Source organism: Nerophis lumbriciformis, linkage group LG04 (genome assembly GCF_033978685.3).
Source record: "Nerophis lumbriciformis linkage group LG04, RoL_Nlum_v2.1, whole genome shotgun sequence".
NCBI classification, from domain to species: domain Eukaryota; kingdom Metazoa; phylum Chordata; class Actinopteri; order Syngnathiformes; family Syngnathidae; genus Nerophis; species Nerophis lumbriciformis.
Window position 1 is genome coordinate 37064937 of NC_084551.2, and position 20737 is coordinate 37085673.

Below are 20737 nucleotides of genomic sequence, written 5' to 3' on the forward strand. Positions count from 1 at the left end.
GTTCAGCAACATCATTTTATAATTGTATAGCTGCTGGATGACTTAAAGAGCTGATGTTTTTAATTAAGTTAATTTTGATATATGTATGAATTATTGCGTCTAAAACATTCCAGCACACGCTCACTGTTCGTGCCAGCGTCTCCCAGAGCACACCTACAGCGCGCTGAAAAAGTTGGTTTCCTTGTTCATTGCAGGACTGCTTCTAAAATGCCAAGAAAAAGGGGTACTTTTGTGTCTGCTGCATAGCAAAACGACAAAGGTAAAAGCATGCAAACATGAATATGCAGTAAATACCGTATTTTTCGGAGTATAAGTCGCACCGGAGTATAAGTCGCACCGGCCGAAAATGCATAATAAAGAAGGAAAAAAACATATATAAGTCGCACTGGAGTATAAGTCGCATTTTTGGGGGAAATGTATTTGATAAAACCCAACACCAAGAATAGACATTTGAAAGGCAATTTAAAATAAATAAAGAATAGTGAACAACAGGCTGAATAAGTGTACGTTATATGACGCATAAATAACCAACTGAGAACGTGCCTGGTATGTTAACGTAACATATTATGGTAAGAGTCATTCAAATAACTATAACATATAGAACATGCTATACGTTTACCAAACAATCTGTCACTCCTAATCGCTAAATCCCATGAAATCTTATACGTGTAGTCTCTTATGTGAATGAGCTAAATAATATTATTTGATTTTTTACGGTAATGTGTTAATAATTTCACACATAAGTCGCTCCTGAGTATAAGTCTATGAAAAAAACTGCGACTTATAGTCCGAAAAATACGGTAGCTCTGTATCCATGATGAAAACCTTGTAGGAAACGCAAAAACCTAATTTAAATAAGGTAGTCAATTACCAGTTATCGATAGCACATGCAGTCTTAGTATATCACACGCAGCACACCCACTAATAGTAAACATAATTTTATAGTTTGCAAACGCTGTTTAGCGCGTGGTATTCGGATCTCAGTATATCAGGCCCTAAAAGTAAATACATGTTATTGTTAGTGGGCGATCTCACTCATGGAAGACTGCAATCTGTAACATACCACCCTGTTCAGAACATCCCTAATCTTTACTATTCCCTTAGGGTTAGTAAGCCAACAAAGTTGCAGCCCATTGACTGTTCAATAATAACAAGAATAATAAGAAAAAAAGGTTATACCCCCATTCTAATGTTTTTCTTTTGTTTTAAAATGCGCCATGTTGAAAAAAATTTCAGGGCTGAGGCGAAGCATAGTTAGTTAGGGGTGGTAAGAACAGCAATAAAAACGAAGTTTCTTCGTATCTGCTGTACTTCTACCGCAGCTCTTCCATCTCATCTACCTCAGCGAGGACTACGTGAAGCAGCTCGCCAAGCAGCCTGGATGGCAGGACGTCCTCACGAAGCTTTATATCAAAGAGTCCTATGCTGCCAGCATTGCAGGCTCTATGTCCATGGAGCAGAACTTCCGGCCCCCATTGCGTAGAGAGCAGAATCTGATCATCGAGGACACCCAGACGGACATTTTCCTAAGCTACGGCATCTCGCAGGAGGTAGATGATGATGACGAAGTGGAGGACTGCGGCCAGCAGGACATTCATGAAGAATTCACAGGTTTATCCCAGTCACTGCCTTATGGAGTCGGAGGCCAGCTGAAGAACTTCTCCGGCTGCCTGCAGTTTACGTCGTTGGATTCGGCGGACCAGGAAAGTCACTCGTCCTCCCTCTTCCATACCAATGCGATTGATCTCGCCTCGTCCCGCCCCGATGAGGAAGGGCACGATTACCATCCCCTCTCCCCATTTGGAATGTCACCTTTTGACTTGGAGCTGGGCAGCAGTAGTGAGACGGTCACCCCAGCAGGGAGCCTCACTGACACGCCGTCACCTCTGGAGCTCAGCAAACCCTTTCCAGCACCGAGACAAAGGAAGAGCTCCAGTCTGTCCAATGTTCTGGACCACACCAGTTACGGAACTGACCCTCCGACGGCGGACACCATCTCCAACACGTCCAACCCACAGGTTTTTACCGCCTTATATCTTGACATTTGTGGTGTTTCTTCTTGAAGTTTGAGCGTTGTTTGCATTACAGCAGACGCCAGAAGAGGAGCTGTGCAACCTGCTCACCAACATCATCTTCTCTGTGCTTTGGAGCGGCAGCAAGGCGGACGTGTCCGAGGATGTAGTCTGGAGAGAGAGAGGACAGGTCTTTTCTGTTCTCACTAAACTGGGTTCTTCCTGCCAGTTGGTTCGTCCGCCTGATGACATCAAACGCAGGTCAGCCTCCCTCACCGTACATTTAACTGGTAACTCCGGTGACTCTTTGGGCACCTAACGATTTGATCCGATTCTGATTTCTGGGTAAATGATTCAATTCAGAATCAATTCTTGATTCAGCACGATTCTTACAATGTATTATTTGTTATAATAGTTATAATAAGCATTTTTAAAACAGGTTACAGGTTAGAAAAGCTCCCTCTATTTCCATGGAGATGGTCTAAAAACATAATTTAAAAAATGTATTCTTATAAAAAGAATTAATAATTACTAAGGTTTTTAAATATTTCTTCTTCTGTTTCTTTTTCATTTAAATGCATTTTTGAAAAATAATTAATCGATGTACAATTGGAATGAATAAGAATCGCGATTTGGGAATTAATATAATTTTTTGTGCACCCCTATAAGAGGTAACAGTTTAATTAGGATCATGTTGACATTAAGGCTGCAGCTAACGATTATTTTTCTATCGATTAATCTATAGATTATTTTTTCGATTAATCGGTTAATCTATAGATTATTTTTTTCGATTAATCTATAGATTATTTTTCCTTTTACCGATTATTTTTTTTAATTTAAAATGAAGATGAAAAAATAAATGTTGGCCAGTTTTTTCAAAAGGCATGACTTTTATATACAAAAAAAAAAGTATGGCCACTCAGTCAACATTGACAACAACATGACAAAATATTCTGTAACAATGTAAACATTTAAAACTTTTAACATTTAACAAAATTAAAAGTAGCTTATTTGCTTTTTAATGTGCAAATATAAAAGTAAACATCCAGTGCAAATCTTAATATTCTGCAATATTATAAGCATTTCTAAAGTAAAAGTATTGCTTATTTTGCTTTAAAATGTGCAAAAATAAAGATAAACATCCAATACAAAAAAGTGCAAAACGAAATATTCTGTAACAGTGTAAACATTTCAACAAAAGTAAAAGTATTGCTTATTTTGCTTAATAACACAACAATGATAGTATGATTAAAGTGAAAGTTAATTGTTGGTTTGTACATAGTATATGTAACTGTTAATGTTGTAAAAGGTATTTGCACAACTAATTAACGTTAGCGTTAAAGAGGAGCGCGTCTTTGTAAACACTGAACAGGCACGCCAAACGCGCCTCTCAGAGCGAAACAGTGTTTTAGTTTATGAATTTACAACGCAGATACAAATGACACATTCATGATTTTGTGTAATGATGACAACGTATACTCACGCGGACGATTGACTAGTTGATGGTGATGGCAAGAACGCTGTCGGGTGTTTTCTTTTCAAATGTTCCTTCATAGCCGTTGTGCTGCTATGATAGGCCATTTCCGCTCGACACAGTGTGCATACAACAACTGTCAAGTGTTTTGCTTTTTTCGCTGTGCTTATCCCACACTTGAAGGGATGTACCAATGCTGAATGTGGCTTCTGGATTTCACTCAAAAGACCAGACCGTAGTTACTTTTTCCTTTTATTTTCCTTTAGTTTGCAACAGTTTTTCCAACCAAGAAACAGCTTCTTTTTTGTTCTTTAGTCTTTTTAGCAGTCTTTAGCAGTGTTAATAGACTTTAGTTTCTTTAGCTGTCATTAGCTGTCTTTAGTAGCCTTTAGTAGCCTTTAGCTTCTTTAGTAGGTGAAAAACCTTTAAGGACAAAACACCACAAGATTAACATGCTGTAAAAAATCAATCAATTATCAATCCCATAATTTACAACTATTAATTAGGCTATCAAACTCTTAACCATTAAACAAGTGCAAGAAAATGGACACATCTTTTCCCTTTAAGTTAAAACAGATTTTAAATAAATTGTCTCAACATAAATGCACCAAGATACATATAAAATACATTTAACACCAGAAACACAATAGATAAATGCAACAGAAAACCCAATATGCAAATACATAAATACCTAACCAATTAACCACCTATTTAGATACATATTTAAAATCCATATTCAATATAAATATATTATTAATTTAGCAGTGAAACACTCAATCTTAAACGCTGTCTACTGGTAGAAAAATGCCTCTTTTTCTACGCCCTCACCAACACAGTTAAATCCAACACTTTAAATTGAGCGACTTCACCCTCCTGATGAAGCAAACTGCTCCAACATTTATCAAATTAAGCAAAGAATATCAACACTAAACAACAGTTACATAACACACTGTGTGTATTTAGCCTCCAGACTAAGCACGCTACATGCACACAACCCCCCCCCCCCCATCTCACCAGCGCAACAGGTGCGCCACACCCACGAAGAGAAATATTAAATCTTACATACTTTTGGCACAACTCTGGGTTATCTGTAATGAACTAAACCTTTTTCCACTCTGCGCTGGCGTCTTTTGTACTCCTTGATTTGACACAGCGGTCTAATTACCGGGCTCGCGCACCAGCAGATGAGACAGGAGCGCGCCGCGTTATACCTGCGCGCGAACGTAAACTGATCGGCTCTGATTTTATAAGCCGACTGGCCGAAATAATGCCGAATTATATACATTTCCCGGGGTTGCCTAGGTGAATAGGGATGCGGATGTGCTCTAAGATAAAATATAATTTTATTAAGTGGGGTTTGGCTGGTTGCTAAACAGCCACAGTTGCGAGCTCGCGCTTCAGCTGACGAGACAGCTGTTCACCGCTACAACATTATTAGGCAGTTTATTGAAATACTTCCACACTTTTGACGACTTTTGGCGTGCTTTTTTTCCCTCGCTCGCACCGCTCGCATCATCTGCTTTGCGCTCCGCCATGACGGCAGTGTGACGTAAATATGCGACGCGTCGAAGCATAAAAACGACGTCGACGTATTTACGTAACCGATGACGTCGACTATGTCGACGCGTCGTTTCAGCCTTAGTTGACATTGTATGTACAGTGGAAACCTTCCCTATAGGATTAGCTGACCCACATTGACATGAGCTGTAATCGACATAACCGATTTCAAAACCCAAACTTGCCATTGCGTGCACATTTACTTTGGTCAGAGACATAAGGAGAAAAGGTGATAACAAATAATTTGTTTGTCCATATTTTTATGTAGATTTTTTCAAAGGCTGTTAAAAATTTGTTAACTCATGAGATTAATCACAAAAGAAAATCACATTAACCATGTATAACGTATCTACACAGATTAATCACGCAATTCATATTGAGCGCACATGCTCTTAAAGGGAACGTATCTACACAGATTAATCACGCAATTCATATTGAGCGCACATGCTCTTAAAGGGGAACTTTAGGGACGCCGTGGCGAAGTTGGGAGAGTGGCCGTGCCAGCAATCTGAGGGTTACTGGTTCAATCCCTACCTTCTACCATCCTAGTCACGTCCGTTGTGTCCTTGAGCAAGACACTTCACCTTTGCTCCTGATGGGTCCTGGTTAGCGCCTTGCATGGCAGCTCCCGCCATCGGTATGTGAATGTGTGTGTGAATGGGTGAATGTGGAAATAGTGTCAAAGTGCTTTGAGTTCCTTAAACCTACTTAACCTACTCAGTGGCCTAGTGGTTAGAGTGTCCGTCCTGAGATCGGTAGGTTGGGAGTTCAAATCCCGGCCGAGTCATACCAAAGACTATAAAAATGGGACCCATTACCTCCCTGCTTGGCACTCAGCATCAAGGGTTGGAATTGGGGGTTAAATCACCAAAATGATTCCCGGGCGCAGCCACCGCTGCTGCCCACTGCTCCCCTCACCTCCCAGGGGGTGATCAAGGGTGATGGGTCAAATGCAGAGAATAATTTCGCCACACCTAGTGTGTGTGTGACAATCATTGGTACTTTAACTTTAACTTTAAAAAGGTAGAAAAGCGCTATACAAGCATAACCATTTACCATTTAACTGCACTTTTTTTTTTTAATTTTGCTTATCGTTTGCAATCCTTATGGGAGACAAGAAGACAAAAGGTTGCTTTTTTTGCATTGTAATTCGTAATAATTGGCTCGTTCTAGATGGCTAGCAGTGCAGCTAATGGGGGGCAAACCTCTAAATCACTTTAAAAATGAACCTAAAAACCGCCAAGAATAATTTAATGTACGTTCTATAACCTGTATAATAACCAAACAGTAGCGACACTGTTATTGTAAGAGAGAACACTGAGGAACTCTGTTTCTAGCGTAGTAACAAATTGCCTTGCGACGGCTTGCCTATGCAATAGCCGTAAACTAGCTACGGCAAGAGGTAAGCTAGCTATGGCAAGAGGTAAGCTAGCTACGGCGTCAACAGCTGAATGGCTTTTGAGTTTGTATTGCACAACACAATGCAATAGGACACCAATCTATACTGACTAAAAAACATGAACAATCATATTCCAGTATCTGTAAAGTATTAGCCCACATTTCATGTTTTGTTTGTACTCAGCTTGCTCAACAGTGTATGTACTGTAGTTGTACTAACAAGCTGCATGTATCATGATCAATATTTTAGTGACCTACTTGATGGACAGTTGTCCGTTTGGTCCAGCTGGCCGGGGACATTTTTTGTCCCTGTTGAGTTAGGGTAAGCACGCCATTTACAGTATGTCGCCATAGCTTGGCTCCTAGTTCCACATTTGCACGCCGACCTCACTCTCTCGGTTTCCCTCTGCTCCAAAGTTTCCGCCTCTCTTCACTGACAGCTGTTCTTTTATGTAAACATTCCCTGTTCAATTCTTAACCAACAGTTAATCAAATAAGGTTGTGATCAATGTTCCCTCTAAGGTGCGCACCTGTGCAATTGTGCACTGCTCAAGCGTCCTCTGCGCACGGCAAATCTATGCCACGCACAAAATCAAATAAAAAAATAAGCGCATAACAATTTTCGACACGACACGGACACGACAGAGAAAACAGTTTTCGTCATCATTGTTCAAATATTGTAACGTCTGTCGAGACGCTTTGAGGACATGAATTCCATTGATCACTTTACTGAGCAAAACTCTTTATTGTCAGCCATAAACACATCACCAAAACATTAGTAAAAAAAATTATATCTAGCAAAACTGGTAATTTTCTGCATTACAAACCAGACCAAAAGCAACTTTGTTATATCAACAGCAGCTGCTCGCTCTTTCTCACTTGCGCCAACACATGCATCACTTAGCATCACTGGCTAAGTGATGCTGTAAACGCATCACTTAGCTGGTGATGCGTTTACAGCCACACAAAAAGTCGGACAACTCCAACACCACACATAAAGTGTCATTCCAGGTCGTACAGTATGATTTACCAATCAAATGTGTGCTTATTCTAGTGTCATTTATTAGGAATCTTAATTTATAAATATTAATCATGAAATGCTATTAGTATATTAAATAAATACTAATAAAAATATATTTTTTACAAACAGGAAGTTGCAGGAATGTACACATGATCCCCTGCTTACATCTCATTGTGCAACATGTGAATGTTTTAATGGGAACTAAATGCGATGTCTGAAAGAGGTACAAATTATTTCCAAAGCAGGACCTCCACCCAGACAAACAATACAAGTACACACTTCATGAAAAACAATATTTTTTGTTATTGTCATTGTAAGTGGGCCTAAACACTTATATTAGAAAATAACCTCATGGAAATGACTGCTGTCATTTGATTATAATAATAAGAGAATGTTGTCTGTCTATCTGTGTTGGCCCTGCGGTGAGGTGGGGACTTGTCCACGGTGTACCCCGCCTTCCGCCCGAATGCAGCTCAGATAGGCTCCAGCACCCCCCGCGACTTCGAAAGGGACAAGCGGTAGAAAATGGATGGATGGATGAAGATTTAACTTGTTATTTAGTCAGGTTTGGGACAGGTGTGCTGCTGATGTAGCCACAGTGTGCACGTCTGATGTTGCTCACATGGGCTCTAATGAATGCTCAGGGAGTTTTTGCGTTTGCTCACACACATGAAACATTAGAGCGAACATTGGTTGTGAATCCTCATTTGTCCAAAAATAGTCATCTTCGTTGTCTGTTACCAAGTCTGCCATATTTAAAACACCCTCGTGTTTGTTTCCGGAAATAGGAACACACATTTGTTGCCGGAAGTCGGAAGTACATTGAACGGAAATAAATACGGAAATGAAGAAAGAAGTTCCGGAAATAAATGTACATATTGTGATGAACATGTCTGTTACTACATTATACATATACTTGCAGTGTGTGTATAAAACGTTGATGCAGAGTTTTGAAGTTGTTTTAGAGGTCTTTGATGCAGCTGATGGTGACTTCCATTAGCCGCATCTTGCAAGCGTTTTTATCATCTTTAAAACCCTGAAGAAAAAAAAGTGTGTTCTAGTCTCTCATAATGATTGTGAACGATGGTTACCTGAAAAGGTGTGTTGTTTTATGGTCAGTAATCAGGTCAATGCATACGTCAGTGTAAGGATGAGTGAGGAGACTAAGACTGGTGGCAAATTGCAGTTCTCGACAGGAGTTTAGAAAGAAATGTTAACAAGTTTTGATCAAATAATAGACCTACATTTAATTAAAACATTTAAAAAATGTTCCTGTTTGACATCTGACAATAAAATTGCACTTGTGTCCAAATTTGGGTCTTTTTTAAGTTTAAATTATGCAAGCGGGTAATAAAGTTAAAGTACCAATGATTGTCACACACACACTAGGTGTGGTGAAATGTGTCCTCTGCATTTGACCCATCCCCTTGTTCACCCCCTGAGAGGTGAGGGGAGCAGTAGGTAGCAGCGGTGGCCGCGCCCGGGAATCATTTTTGGTGATTTATGTTAACTTATGATTAATCATGATTTATCCAAATTCAAAAGTGTAATCAATCTGATTTACAAAAATATGTATTTTTTTAACACTCTTATCTAATAGAGCTACTGTGGTAATTGGGTTGTATTTCTTGACTACAATGACAGTAAAGCTTTCGTAGCTTTCTTCCGGTGTCTAACAAACAAAACAAAAACATGAGATGGGTGGGTAACACTACCATGCTTTTATTTTGGCTGCCTACTTTGCACTGAACAGGAAGTCACTTTGTACACGTTTTAATGCTGCCCAGCTAGACAGCAATTATGTTGCTGTTGTTTCACGCTGCTTTGCGATAATGAGGACATTAAACAGTACTACAAGACATGTCAACATCCATCTATCCATCCATCTTCTTCCGCTTATCCGAGGTCGGGTCGCGGGGGCAGCAGCCTAAGCAGGGAAGCCCAGACTTCCCTCTCCCCAGCCACTTCGTCCAGCTCCTCCCGGGGGATCCCGAGGCGTTCCCAGGTCAGCCGGGAGACATAGTCTTCTCAACGTGTCCTGGGTCTTCTCCGTGGCCTCCTACCGGTCGGACGTGCCCTAAACACCTCCCGAGGGAGGCGATCGGGTGGCATCCTGACCAGATGCCCAAACCACCTCATCTGGCTCCTCTCGATGTGGAGGAGCAGCGGCTTTACTTTGAGCTCCCCGCGGATGACAGAGCTTCTCACCCTATCTCTAAGGGAGAGCCCTGCCACCCGGCGGAGGAAACCCGTGATCTTGTCCTTTCGGTAATAACCCAAAGCTCATGACCATAGGTGAGGATGGGAACGTAGATCGACCGGTAAATTGAGAGCTTTGCCTTCCGACTCAGCTCCTTCTTCACCACAACGGATCGATACAGCGTCCGCATTACTGAAGATGCCGCACCGATCCGCCTGTCGATCTCACGATCCACTCTTCCCTCACTCGTGAACAAGACTCCGAGGTACTTGAACTCCTCCACTTGGGGCAGGGTCTCCTCCCCAACCCGGAGATGGCACTCCACCCTTTTCCGGGCGAGAACCATGGACTCGGACTTGGAGGTGCTGATTCTCATCCCAGTCGCTTCACACTCGGCTGCGAACCGATCCAGCGAGAGCTGAAGATCCTGGCCAGATGAAGCCATCAGGACCACATCATCTGCAAAAAGCAGAGACCTAATCCTGCAGCCACCAAACCAGATACCCTCAACGCCTTGACTGCGCCTAGAAATTCTGTCCATAAAAGTTATGAACAGAATCGGTGACAAAGGGCAGCCTTGGCGGAGTCCAACCCTCACTGGAAACGTGTCCGACTTACTGCCGGCAATGCGACATGTCAACATAAACTGACCCATTTTTCTCTCGTTTTATGTCAATAAAAGCGGTCGATCATGCATGTCCATGTCAACGTAATTCATTTTAGTAGTAAGAACACGGCGGACGCCCCCATATTGACTGGTTGTCGACAAAAACAAAACCGACTTAAGCATGTTCCACTATAATAGTAACAGTACTTCAGATCTCACCATTCACCAAATAAAGTGCTTTTTTCATTTTTAGTATTTAGTACATTGTAACATCATCAATTGAAGGAAATTCAAAAAAGTTGATCTTATTATTGGAACCTGATTGTTTTGTTGAGGAACATTAATGTTCAGTGGAGTCCTTGGTTGCTAGTTGGAGCCCTACACTGGTCTGAACAGGAAGACTTAAACTGTTACACACAAGTACAAAGTGCATTATTGGTCAATTGCAATGTTTTTACATTATACATTTTTATTACATACAATACATTAAATCTGAATGTGTTTTGCTCATATTGTGACATCATGTGGCGCTGTGCATGTGTCAGTCTCCTGGAGATGATGCTGGAATCGTCTTTATCCGACCTGAGGGACGCCCAAGGAGTCTTTCTGCCCTTCTGTCCCAGCCTGGTGAGACTCCTCAGGCTCCTGCAGGATTTCCTCTTTGCAGAGGGGACAGACAATAACGCGCTGTGGAGTGAAAAGGTAGATTTGTGCAGTGATTTTTTTGCATCTTCATTCAACCTGTTGTTTTTTTGTTAGTATATGTGACATTTAATGCCACCTTTTTAGGGAAATGTGTCATTGCAATCATTTTGCGATGACAAACGTCTGTGATGCGCCTTTTTCTCATGCATGGAGGATGACTCAGTGCAGTAGTATATTACAATTTAAAGCACCTGTCAAATAATTCAGACAGGCGGGTGTGGCTGTAATCTGTTGAGCAACATATCTGCCCGGAGGGTGCCAAGTGGCTGCCTTTCAGTGGCATTTTTTAAATGCAAGTAAAGCTCCAGTTGGCGTTTTGAATGGCTCAATGTGAGAAAACAGGTGTACGCTCTTATTATGAGCCGTGTGTTGACTGTCACTGCTGTGCCGCAGATCTTTGAGGGGGTGGTGAACCTGCTGGACAAGTTGCAAGCCTGGCATAGCACCCCTGTCAGCCCCGGCGGAAACGAACTAATGGAAATGGCGCAGATCGGCCTGCGGATCATCACCGGCTACATCCAACAGCAACAGTCACAGGTTTGCCTGTTATACAGTACAATTTGTATTCATAATGTAAAAGGTTCACACAGATAAATCCAGATTACAAATACCAGACCTTGTATGGGTTTCATTTGAAATACACTGGGAAGTGTTTTGTATATGAAAGGGTAGCTCATCTCTTGAGTTATGACTACTGCATCGTGGGACCGAGTGAGTGGACATAACTGAACAAACCACAATGTTTCCTATCACATGACTTGGTTGAGACTCATTTGGAAAGTATAACAACTCCCACAAACCCAAGCGTCAAAATAAATCAACCTTATTGCGCCGTGACTCAACATCTGTGGGCCATTGGGTTTTCATTTGTGTGCCATTGAATTGAAAACAAATACACATATGTCATTTAATTACTCAGATCATCTTTAACTGTATTATGTATTTCACTGACAACTGTTCTTTTGTGTAAAACATTCTCTCTGTAACAGAATACTTTAAAAAGCTTTTGTAGGTAACCTTTTTCACATCTACATTTGATTCAACTAGTAACTAAAATAAAATGTAAAAAAGTTTAACTTTCTGAGATATTTAACCAGTTGGTTTTAATATTATGTGTACAATTTCAAGATTCAAGATTGTTTACATGCACAGTTAAACAGACAGTTTGCCGTACAATGAAAATCTTACTTTGCTAGTCCACCCTTCAACAAGTCACACGGTACTTAGCTAAAAATAAAAAAATAAAAATAAAAATGTATATAAAAGGCACAGTAAGTAATAACATTATTGCACATTCTGATTGACAGTCAGCAGTATAAGTATGGAGGTGACATTGGGTCACAGCAGCAGTTAAAGTGTCTTTAGTGATCGAAGGTGAAAAGTGTCTACAGTGATGGTTCACAGTCCGGGTGGTCATGGTAGCTGTCTTTTGTTCAAAAAGACAAAAGTAAAACGGGGGGGGGGGGGGGGGGGGGGGGGGGCTAGCATTCATAAGTTAGCATTCACAAGCCTGATGGCCTGTGGGTAGAAACTGTGTGTCACTCTCGTAGTCCTGGATTTCAGGCTCCTGTATCGTCTGCCTGATGGTAGGAGGCTGAAGGGACTGTGCTGGGGGTGTGTACTGTCCTTTATGATGTTGTGTGCTCTCCTGGTGGCCCTGGTAGACTACATGTTCTGGAGTGCCTTCCTGTCCTTAGCAGTGCAGTTTCCATAGTTGCAATGTGTTGTTAGACTATTTGACACGTTATAGACTGAGATATAATTTTAAAATGCAGGTGTACCTAGTGTTTTGGTGTATTCTATTTATCAAACCTTTACTTTTATTTCATTTCATTTAGCATGTGTACCTAATGCTGTAGTCCTTGAATGTATACACTTTATTAATTAAACAATGTATTCTTAATTTCAAATATTTTAATAATTGTTTTAATTAAAATGGTATTCATTATTATTTATATTTGTATAATATGTTGTGATTATTATTATAGTAATAATAGTCATCATAGCATATTATAGAATTATTAATTATTATTATTATTCATTTAACAAGAAATAATGTTCCTTACTCAGGTGTGTGAGATGGCCTTTGTGAAGCTGCACAGCCTGCTGCAGACTGTCTTGAGTCTCAGCTGGCAGGAGGTGTGCTTCCTTTTGGGCCGCCTTGGCGTCCCCTTGTGGCCAGATAAGGCTCAGGGGGAGACAGACAGTGACAACAGTGAGCATGCCGAGATGTTCTCCCGGGTGGTGCCGGTCGTGCGCGCCCTCCTGGACCAGCACGCAGACCGGAACACAGTCCAGCAGCTGCTCCCTAACCTACCCACCACCAATGGCAGCACCACCTTTGCCCAGGACCTGAAGGCCTACAGCCACACGTCGGAGTGGCAAGACTTTTACCAGCAGCAGGTATTCAAAATGTCAAAATACATGTTGTTATCATCGCGTTGTGATTGGCACTTGTATTAATAACCAGATATGTTAGCATTGGACCATCACAATGTTGACCCTCGATTATGAAAACATCTCCAAGAAAATGTTAGGACAAGTTTACTAAAGCACATGTTTAATGTTTATATTTGAACAGAAGCAGATACTGTATCTGATAATTGTGTATACCAAACTACCCTTTAAAGTCTCCCTTTTGAACTAAGCTGTATATGACATAAAACATGCATGCATCTCTACTTTTATGTACACATCCTACAGCAGGGATGTCAAACTCATTTTAGCTCAGGGGCCGCATGGAGGAAAATCTGTGCACATGCGGGCCGGACTAGTAAAATCATGGCATTAAAACAAAAAAATAAAGACAACTTTAGATTGTTTTCTTTGTCTTACTTTAGCCAAAAATAAAATGAACACATTCTGAAAATATTACAATACAAATATAGAAAAAAATACCGGCAGCGGTAAAGTTTAGATCCTTGAAGGACAGAAGAAAGTGAATGAATGATTATACCTGAATACATTAACATATGCATACAGTTTTTTCATGAATTAAGTAACGTTTATGATAACCTTTTTCCAAAACACAATATAGAATGTGAGATATACAGTAGCAAAAATAAGTGGGACCCCAAAAATGTATTGTGGGACCCCATTATTTTGACTTGATGGGGTCCCTGGGACCCCATTTTGAAAGTTCCTAGTGCCAACACTGATGGAGTATTGGTACGTGCAAAACAGCAGCAGGCGGCTGTGGCCTGCGGGCCGTTTCTAATACTAATCAAATATCATCCCGGGGGCCATAGGTACCGTATTTTCCGCACTATAAGGCGCACCGGATTATTAGCCGCACCTTCTATGAATTACATATTTCATAATTTTGTCCACCAATAAGCCGCCCCGGACTAAAAGCCGCGCCTACGCTGCGCTAAAGTGAATGTCAAAAAAACGCTGCGCTAAAGTGAATGTCAAAAAAACAGTCAGATAGTTCAGTCAAACTTTAATAATATATTGAAAACCAGCGTTCTAACAACTCTGTCCCAAAATGTACGCAAATGTGCAATCACAAACATAGTAAAATTCAAAATGGTGTAGAGCAATAGTAACATAATATTGCTCGAACGTTAATGTCACAACACACAAAATAAACATAGCGCTCACCTTCTGAAGTTATTCTTCATTCGTAAATCCTTCGAATTCTTCGTCTTCGGTGTCCGAATTGAAAAATTGCGCAAGCGTGGGATCCAAAATGGCCGGTTCCGTCTCGTAGAAGTCATCGGGAGTCAGTGTCGCTGTTGTTCTGTGAATCCTGCCTTCCGGAAAGCTCGGACCACAGTTGTGACCGAAATATCTGCCCAAGCATTTACGATCCACTGGCAGATGTTGGCGTATGTCGTCCGAGGCTGTCTGCCCGTCTTAGTGAAGGTGTGTTCGCCTTCGGAGCTGTGTGAAAAAAGCCACCCGGCCTCTTCGCGTAAACTTCCCTTAACCACTCGCTCATCTTTTCTTCATCCATCCATCCCTTCGAGTTAGCTTTTATGATGACGCCGGCTGGAAAGGTCTCTTTTGGCAAGGTCTTCCTTTTGAATATCACCATGAGTGGAAGTTAGCATGGCAAGCTAGAACCACAGTGAAGGATGACTTCTCATTCCCTGTGGAGCGAATATTCACCGTACGTGCTCCCGTTCCACAGTGCGGTTCAGTTGCTGTGAAATACGGTAGTAATCCGTGTGCGGATGGAGAGATTGCGTCTTTTTATGAACCGGATCGTTTAGCAGGAGCCATTTTGTGGTCTTTACAGATGTAAACAGGAAATGAAACGTACGGTGATATCCGCGCGTTTTTTCTTCTTCTTCCGGGGGCGGGTGAAGCGCTTCCTGTTCTATGGGGGCGGGTGAAGCGCTTCCTGTTCTATGGGGGCGGGTGCTTTCCTTGGCGGTTGCTTGCGTAGAAGAAGAAGCGCTTCCTGTTCTACCGGGAAAAAAGATGGCGGCTGTTTACCGAAGTTGCGAGACCGAAACTTTATGAAAATGAATCGTAATAAAGCGCACCGGGTTATTAGGCGCACTGTCAGCTTTTGAGAAAAATTGTGGTTTTTAGGTGCGCCTTATGGTGCGGAAAATACGGTACTTCATTCGGCCCGCGGACCTTGACTTTGACACCCCTGTCTTTTACTAGTTTATGTTGTTTTTTCACAGTGTGTTTGTTGAAAGATACTACCGGTAAGTGCTACTGCTATATACACTGTACACTGGCCATAACATTTAATGTTAATAAGCATACAATGTTATTCAGAGGTCAAGTAATAACAATTTTATAGACAAACTATACTATTTATAGTCATGGTGAAGAGTGGGGAGGGGGGTTTCCATATTGAGTCTGCTGACAGGTATAAGTTAGAACTATACGTTTCTTTATATTAGAAATGGCAACAATGGAGGATGCATGTGCATGTACGAGCCAGTCTGCCCCACAACAAGCCGATAGAGAAAAAGAAGGAGCTTATTGACTACAACATCGGACTACGATGGCGCACTCACACAAAGATCTTCGGGTAAATCTCTACCATATATGGAGATATCTGCTGATGTCACCAATTGGAAATGCGTCACTTTTAGGGAAAATTACAAACAGCTCGTTTGGAGGAAGTATGAATAAAGGCAAGATAGTTTTATAAATATCTCGGCCATGCATCCACGGTTTGATTTTACATTTTCCGGACTTATGCAGATCCCAAATACACAAAAACAGGTACCAATAGGTAAGAAAAGTTGGTTTTGCATAATAGGTCCCCTTTAAGACACGCAATCCTCTGCGAACAAGCTTAGTAGATCAGTTTTGCGTTTGCTATCAAGTTTGCACGTGTTTTAAGTTGATCAGGCCCTAAATATGCTAAAACCAGTTCAATGTAGATCAATAAATGCTAAGATATCTGAACAAAACATCAACATCATTGATGATGGGTTAATCGGCATTAGGCATACTTCTTAATGATTAATTCATTGTATATTTAAGATAGGCAAAGGGCCAATAAAAGATGTCAACCGAAATGGCCCCCGGGCCGCAACTTGGACACCCCTAGCTTTTTTCTGAGACTCAATTTTGCTTGTGTCTGGTGTCCAAAGTCCGGGGGAGACATTTGCGGCCCGTTGTTAATTGGCCCACAACACATTGTAAGGACAAAACGCCAACAAAGAAAAAATGCATCCGGCCCAAATCCTCCCAAAAATGGCACCTGAACACCAAAATGGCTGTCGATTTATTGTACATGTGTATACATTTCTTCCAAAATATGATACGTTTTTGTGTGTGATAAAGCCTTCAAAAAGGTTTTAGTCGGCAAAACAATCAAATTTGAAATTAAGAAGAAGAAGTGATAGGCTTCAGCACCCCCGCGACTCGGAAAGGGACAAGCGGTAGAAATGGATGGATAGATGGAAAAGAAGAAGAAATTACATTTCTCAAGTGGGTTGGATTAGAATAGATGTTAGACTAGTTTGCTTTGTTAGCTAAAACACAAAACTAAGATGTGGTGTTTTGTTCAGATAGTTTAGCCTGTATCGATTGACCTACATTGTTTTAGTAACTTTAATGTACAAAATGTGGCCCTGCATCTTTAAAAAAAAATTGTATTCGGCCTTTTTTGTATGGACGCCCGTGCTGTAACAAATTAAATCAGGCCTTCAAAATAAAAGCACACCATTGAAATAACACACTTGTACCATAGTTGGATTTTTTCAACATAATTTTCACCTGGTACAATTGTTTGCCAGAATTGTTCTTATTTTCTCTCACTTTCCATTGATTTCTTTGCTATTTTTCATATTTTCAAATGGATTAGATTAGTTATCATAGATATAACTTAAAATTGTACCTAAAAATGCATATAGAGATTATAAAGGTGTTATGTTGGTGACAGTTTGACACTGGAAAGGATTATTAAGATTATTTCCTATTGGGAAAAAATCTGGTAGTAAATCTGATGATGATACATTACACTGCAAAGTACAATCACAATAATAAACAATGTTGTTTAATTTATATCTGTCGATCAAAAATGAGCATTATATTTGTGAAGACACACCTATTTGTTGTGTCTTGCTTGCATGTGTTGAGTGTATTGAGTGTGCATTTGTTGTTCAGTGGTTTAGCTGCATTATTAGATGAAATTGTACCTCTCATATGAACTAAACTTGTGTGCAGGTCCGGCCTACGATGGAGCAGTACGAGTTGGACACGTTTGGCCGCAGTCATGACATCATGTCTAACTTCTGGAATTCCTGCTTCGATGACCTGATGAGTACGGCCTTCAGACGGGACAAAAACAGATCGGACAGCAAAGCAAAGTTCCAGGTGTCCATCACCTGCAGAATTCTTACTGTCAACCTGTCGAGCTCTCCACTCACCTGCCTCTGATGGTTATGATCACAGGAAATGATCGTTGACCCCTACCTGAAGCGTGTCCGCAGCGAGAACGGCCGCTACGTCAGCTGGCAGAAGCAGAGCTCCAGCCAGCAGGGGGTGGTGTGGCAGCACTGGAGAGCTCTGCGGAGGCTTTTGACCAGCGAGAGAGCGGCGTGGGCCAAGAAGTAGGCCTTCCTCTTTACGCCAGTGTTATTTTTATTCACTTTATCCAAACATGCTTTACATTCCTTCTTAAAGTGTACATGGCCGCTTTCTCTCTGGAATCTGTTAGTGGCTCAAAGTACGACCCAGCACACTCACTCTGCAGCCTCGTCTGCAACATTACTCGTTCATGTCATCACAACTACAACTCTACAATAATTACAACCAGAAATTATATTTTATTTATTGTACATCATCGATAAGTCAATGCTTGGTCAATATCCAGCATCTATTTACTGTATATATTTCTGTCAGATTTTCTACTTTATAATTTTTGTTGTCTTTTATTTTCCTATTTTCCTGTTTTTTCCCCAATTGATGAGGTTTTTATTTATTTATTCATATTAATATTTAAACACTTTTCCTTTTTGTCTTACAATCTACACTAAGGGTGTCAAACGTAAGGCCGGCCCACGAACAGGTTTTATCCGGCCCGCGGATAAAAATGAGCCAGAATTTTTTAATTAAAGAAACCGCTGTTCTAAATATGTCCACTAGATGTCGCAATAGCAGTTTTTTGTATCTTTGTAGATAAAGCTATGTTTGTAAAAAAAAATAAAAAAATAAACCACATGATGTTAGTGCACCAGTCGAGGAAAATGAGCAAACTACATAAATAACATCCTCTAATTTTGATTTTGATATTATTGTTTTATCTCGATAGATTGAAAATTAACACCAGTGAGTTGACTGACATTATCACATAATTTATTCAGAAAGTATAAAAAACGACAAATAAAGATAGAATACTATTAACTGCAACATGTAAGTGTAAAAAAACCCAACAACAATATTATGATTTGTACATTTCCAAAATGCGCTTGTTCTATTTTTAAACAAAGAAAACAATCTGAAGTTGTCTTTATCTTTAAGTTATCGTGCTGTGATTTTACCAGTTTGGCCCACTTGAGGGTAGATTTTTCTCCATGTGGCCCCCGATATAAAATGAGTTTGACACCCCTGATCTACACGCTGTCTATTCTTATTTGTCTACATGTTATCTAGAATCCAGCCTGAAGCCAAGTGGATTCTGTCCAGCGCAGAGACGTATTCAAAAATGCGTTTCAAGCTTGTCCCCAATCACCACTATGACCCTCACACCGAGGCTAGTGCCCAAAGGGACAACATGGGTGCGTCACTCCGTCACAAGCATACTTCACCTCACTAGTTTTTAAAGTAAAATTGGAAAATATATGCCATTATTTCTCCAGGAGCACACAGTCCGCATAGTTCCGAGCTTCTCACTTTGGCTGTCGCAAAAGAAGCTAAAGTAAGCGACATGGAGGACGACCAGTTGGGCGAAGAGGATCTCGTCTTTTTAGACAACAAGTGAGTCGCTTCATTTGAAGTTGTTGACAGCAACAACATTAATCTCTTTTAAATATGCCATTAATACAGTACATTCAGGGCAGAGGCAGAAGATGAGAGCCAGAAGGAGAAGCTGGTTTTGTCCGAAGACTGCGAACTCATCACCATCGTTGACGTGGTTCCAGGCCGCCTGGAGGTCACCACGCATCACATTTACTTCTACGACGGCAACATCGAGAAAGTGGAAACGGAGGAAGGTGAGGAGTGTACATTTAGTGGACACTTTATCAGGTACACCTACCACACAATAGAAAACTACTTGAAAAATATGTTCATTATTGTGATGGGTCAAAAATACTAAAACATGGACATATTTGATTATGAAACACAAGGAGTTATACTGTGTCCCTTTATGCCTTGATGTGTGTGTCACTAAGGAAAAAACATGTGACTGATATAACTGCTGTGACTGCGAAGCACCTAACTGTGTTTACCGGGAAGCACTTCTTTAAGCCGTGGCGACTGAAGGCTTATACTGAAAGAATTCAGAGGAGTGGCGTGTCGTGTTTGACATTGGCATTTGTCGCCATCATTCCATTTTTTAAATGGAACTAAGAAAACGGAAAAATGATTTTGGAATATTTTTTATCATGTCGCACCAAAAAATTATTTTTTTGTTTACTCATTGATCACAGTTGTACGTTTCATACTCTGTTTTGCACTGCTATTCATAAATATATATATATGTACAATCAAAATAAAAATAAATATATAAAAAGGCTGTCAAATTATATTTTTTTAAATCAGATTAATCACATGTTGGATTTTGGATTAATCATGATTTATCACAGGTAACTACTTGCTTGCATAATTACATTTTGCTTAAGAAAAGACCCCGATATTTGTACACAAATGCAATTTTATTGTCGGGATCTTATCCAGGAACGTTTGTAAACATTTTACTTGAATGCATGTCATTTATTTACACAAAACTTGGTAACAGTTTTATGTAAAGTTTTTCTAAGCTGTATTTTTTAAAGTGAAATTTGCCAGTGAGCCTTCTCACTCATTTTTGTTTGAATGTGCATGTATACATTGATCTGATCACTGACCGTACAGCGGTTAAGGTAAAATAACTTGTACGGTCAGAATAAATTGCATGGTTAATCAAAATGTGTACATGATTAATATATATATATATATATATATATATATATATATATATATATATATATATATATATATATATATATATATATACACACACACAACTTGTCCAGGGTGTACCCCGCCTTCCGCCCGAATGCAGCTGAGATAGGCTCCAGCACCCCCCGCGACCCGAAGGGGACAAGCGGTAGAAAAAAGGATACATATATATATATATATA

The 20737-nt window shown here is 40.4% G+C and overlaps 1 protein-coding gene across 3 annotated transcripts in view; it reads left to right on the plus strand.

Annotated features, from left to right (window-relative positions):
- nbeal2 (neurobeachin-like 2) overlaps positions 1-20737 on the plus strand; it is a 135217-nt gene that overhangs the window by 89965 nt on the left and 24515 nt on the right. Inside the window, exons 27-36 of one of the 3 annotated variants that reach the window (XM_061954343.2) lie at positions 1323-2018; positions 2089-2273; positions 10815-10971; positions 11368-11511; positions 13045-13377; positions 17620-17769; positions 17848-18005; positions 19048-19172; positions 19254-19371; positions 19441-19607. In XM_061954343.2, the coding sequence (XP_061810327.2) occupies positions 1323-2018; positions 2089-2273; positions 10815-10971; positions 11368-11511; positions 13045-13377; positions 17620-17769; positions 17848-18005; positions 19048-19172; positions 19254-19371; positions 19441-19607 (2233 nt within the window). The remainder of the gene's footprint in view (positions 1-1322; positions 2019-2088; positions 2274-10814; positions 10972-11367; positions 11512-13044; positions 13378-17619; positions 17770-17847; positions 18006-19047; positions 19173-19253; positions 19372-19440; positions 19608-20737) is intronic. The other 2 variants (XM_061954351.2, XM_061954359.2) reach the window with 2 other exon arrangements.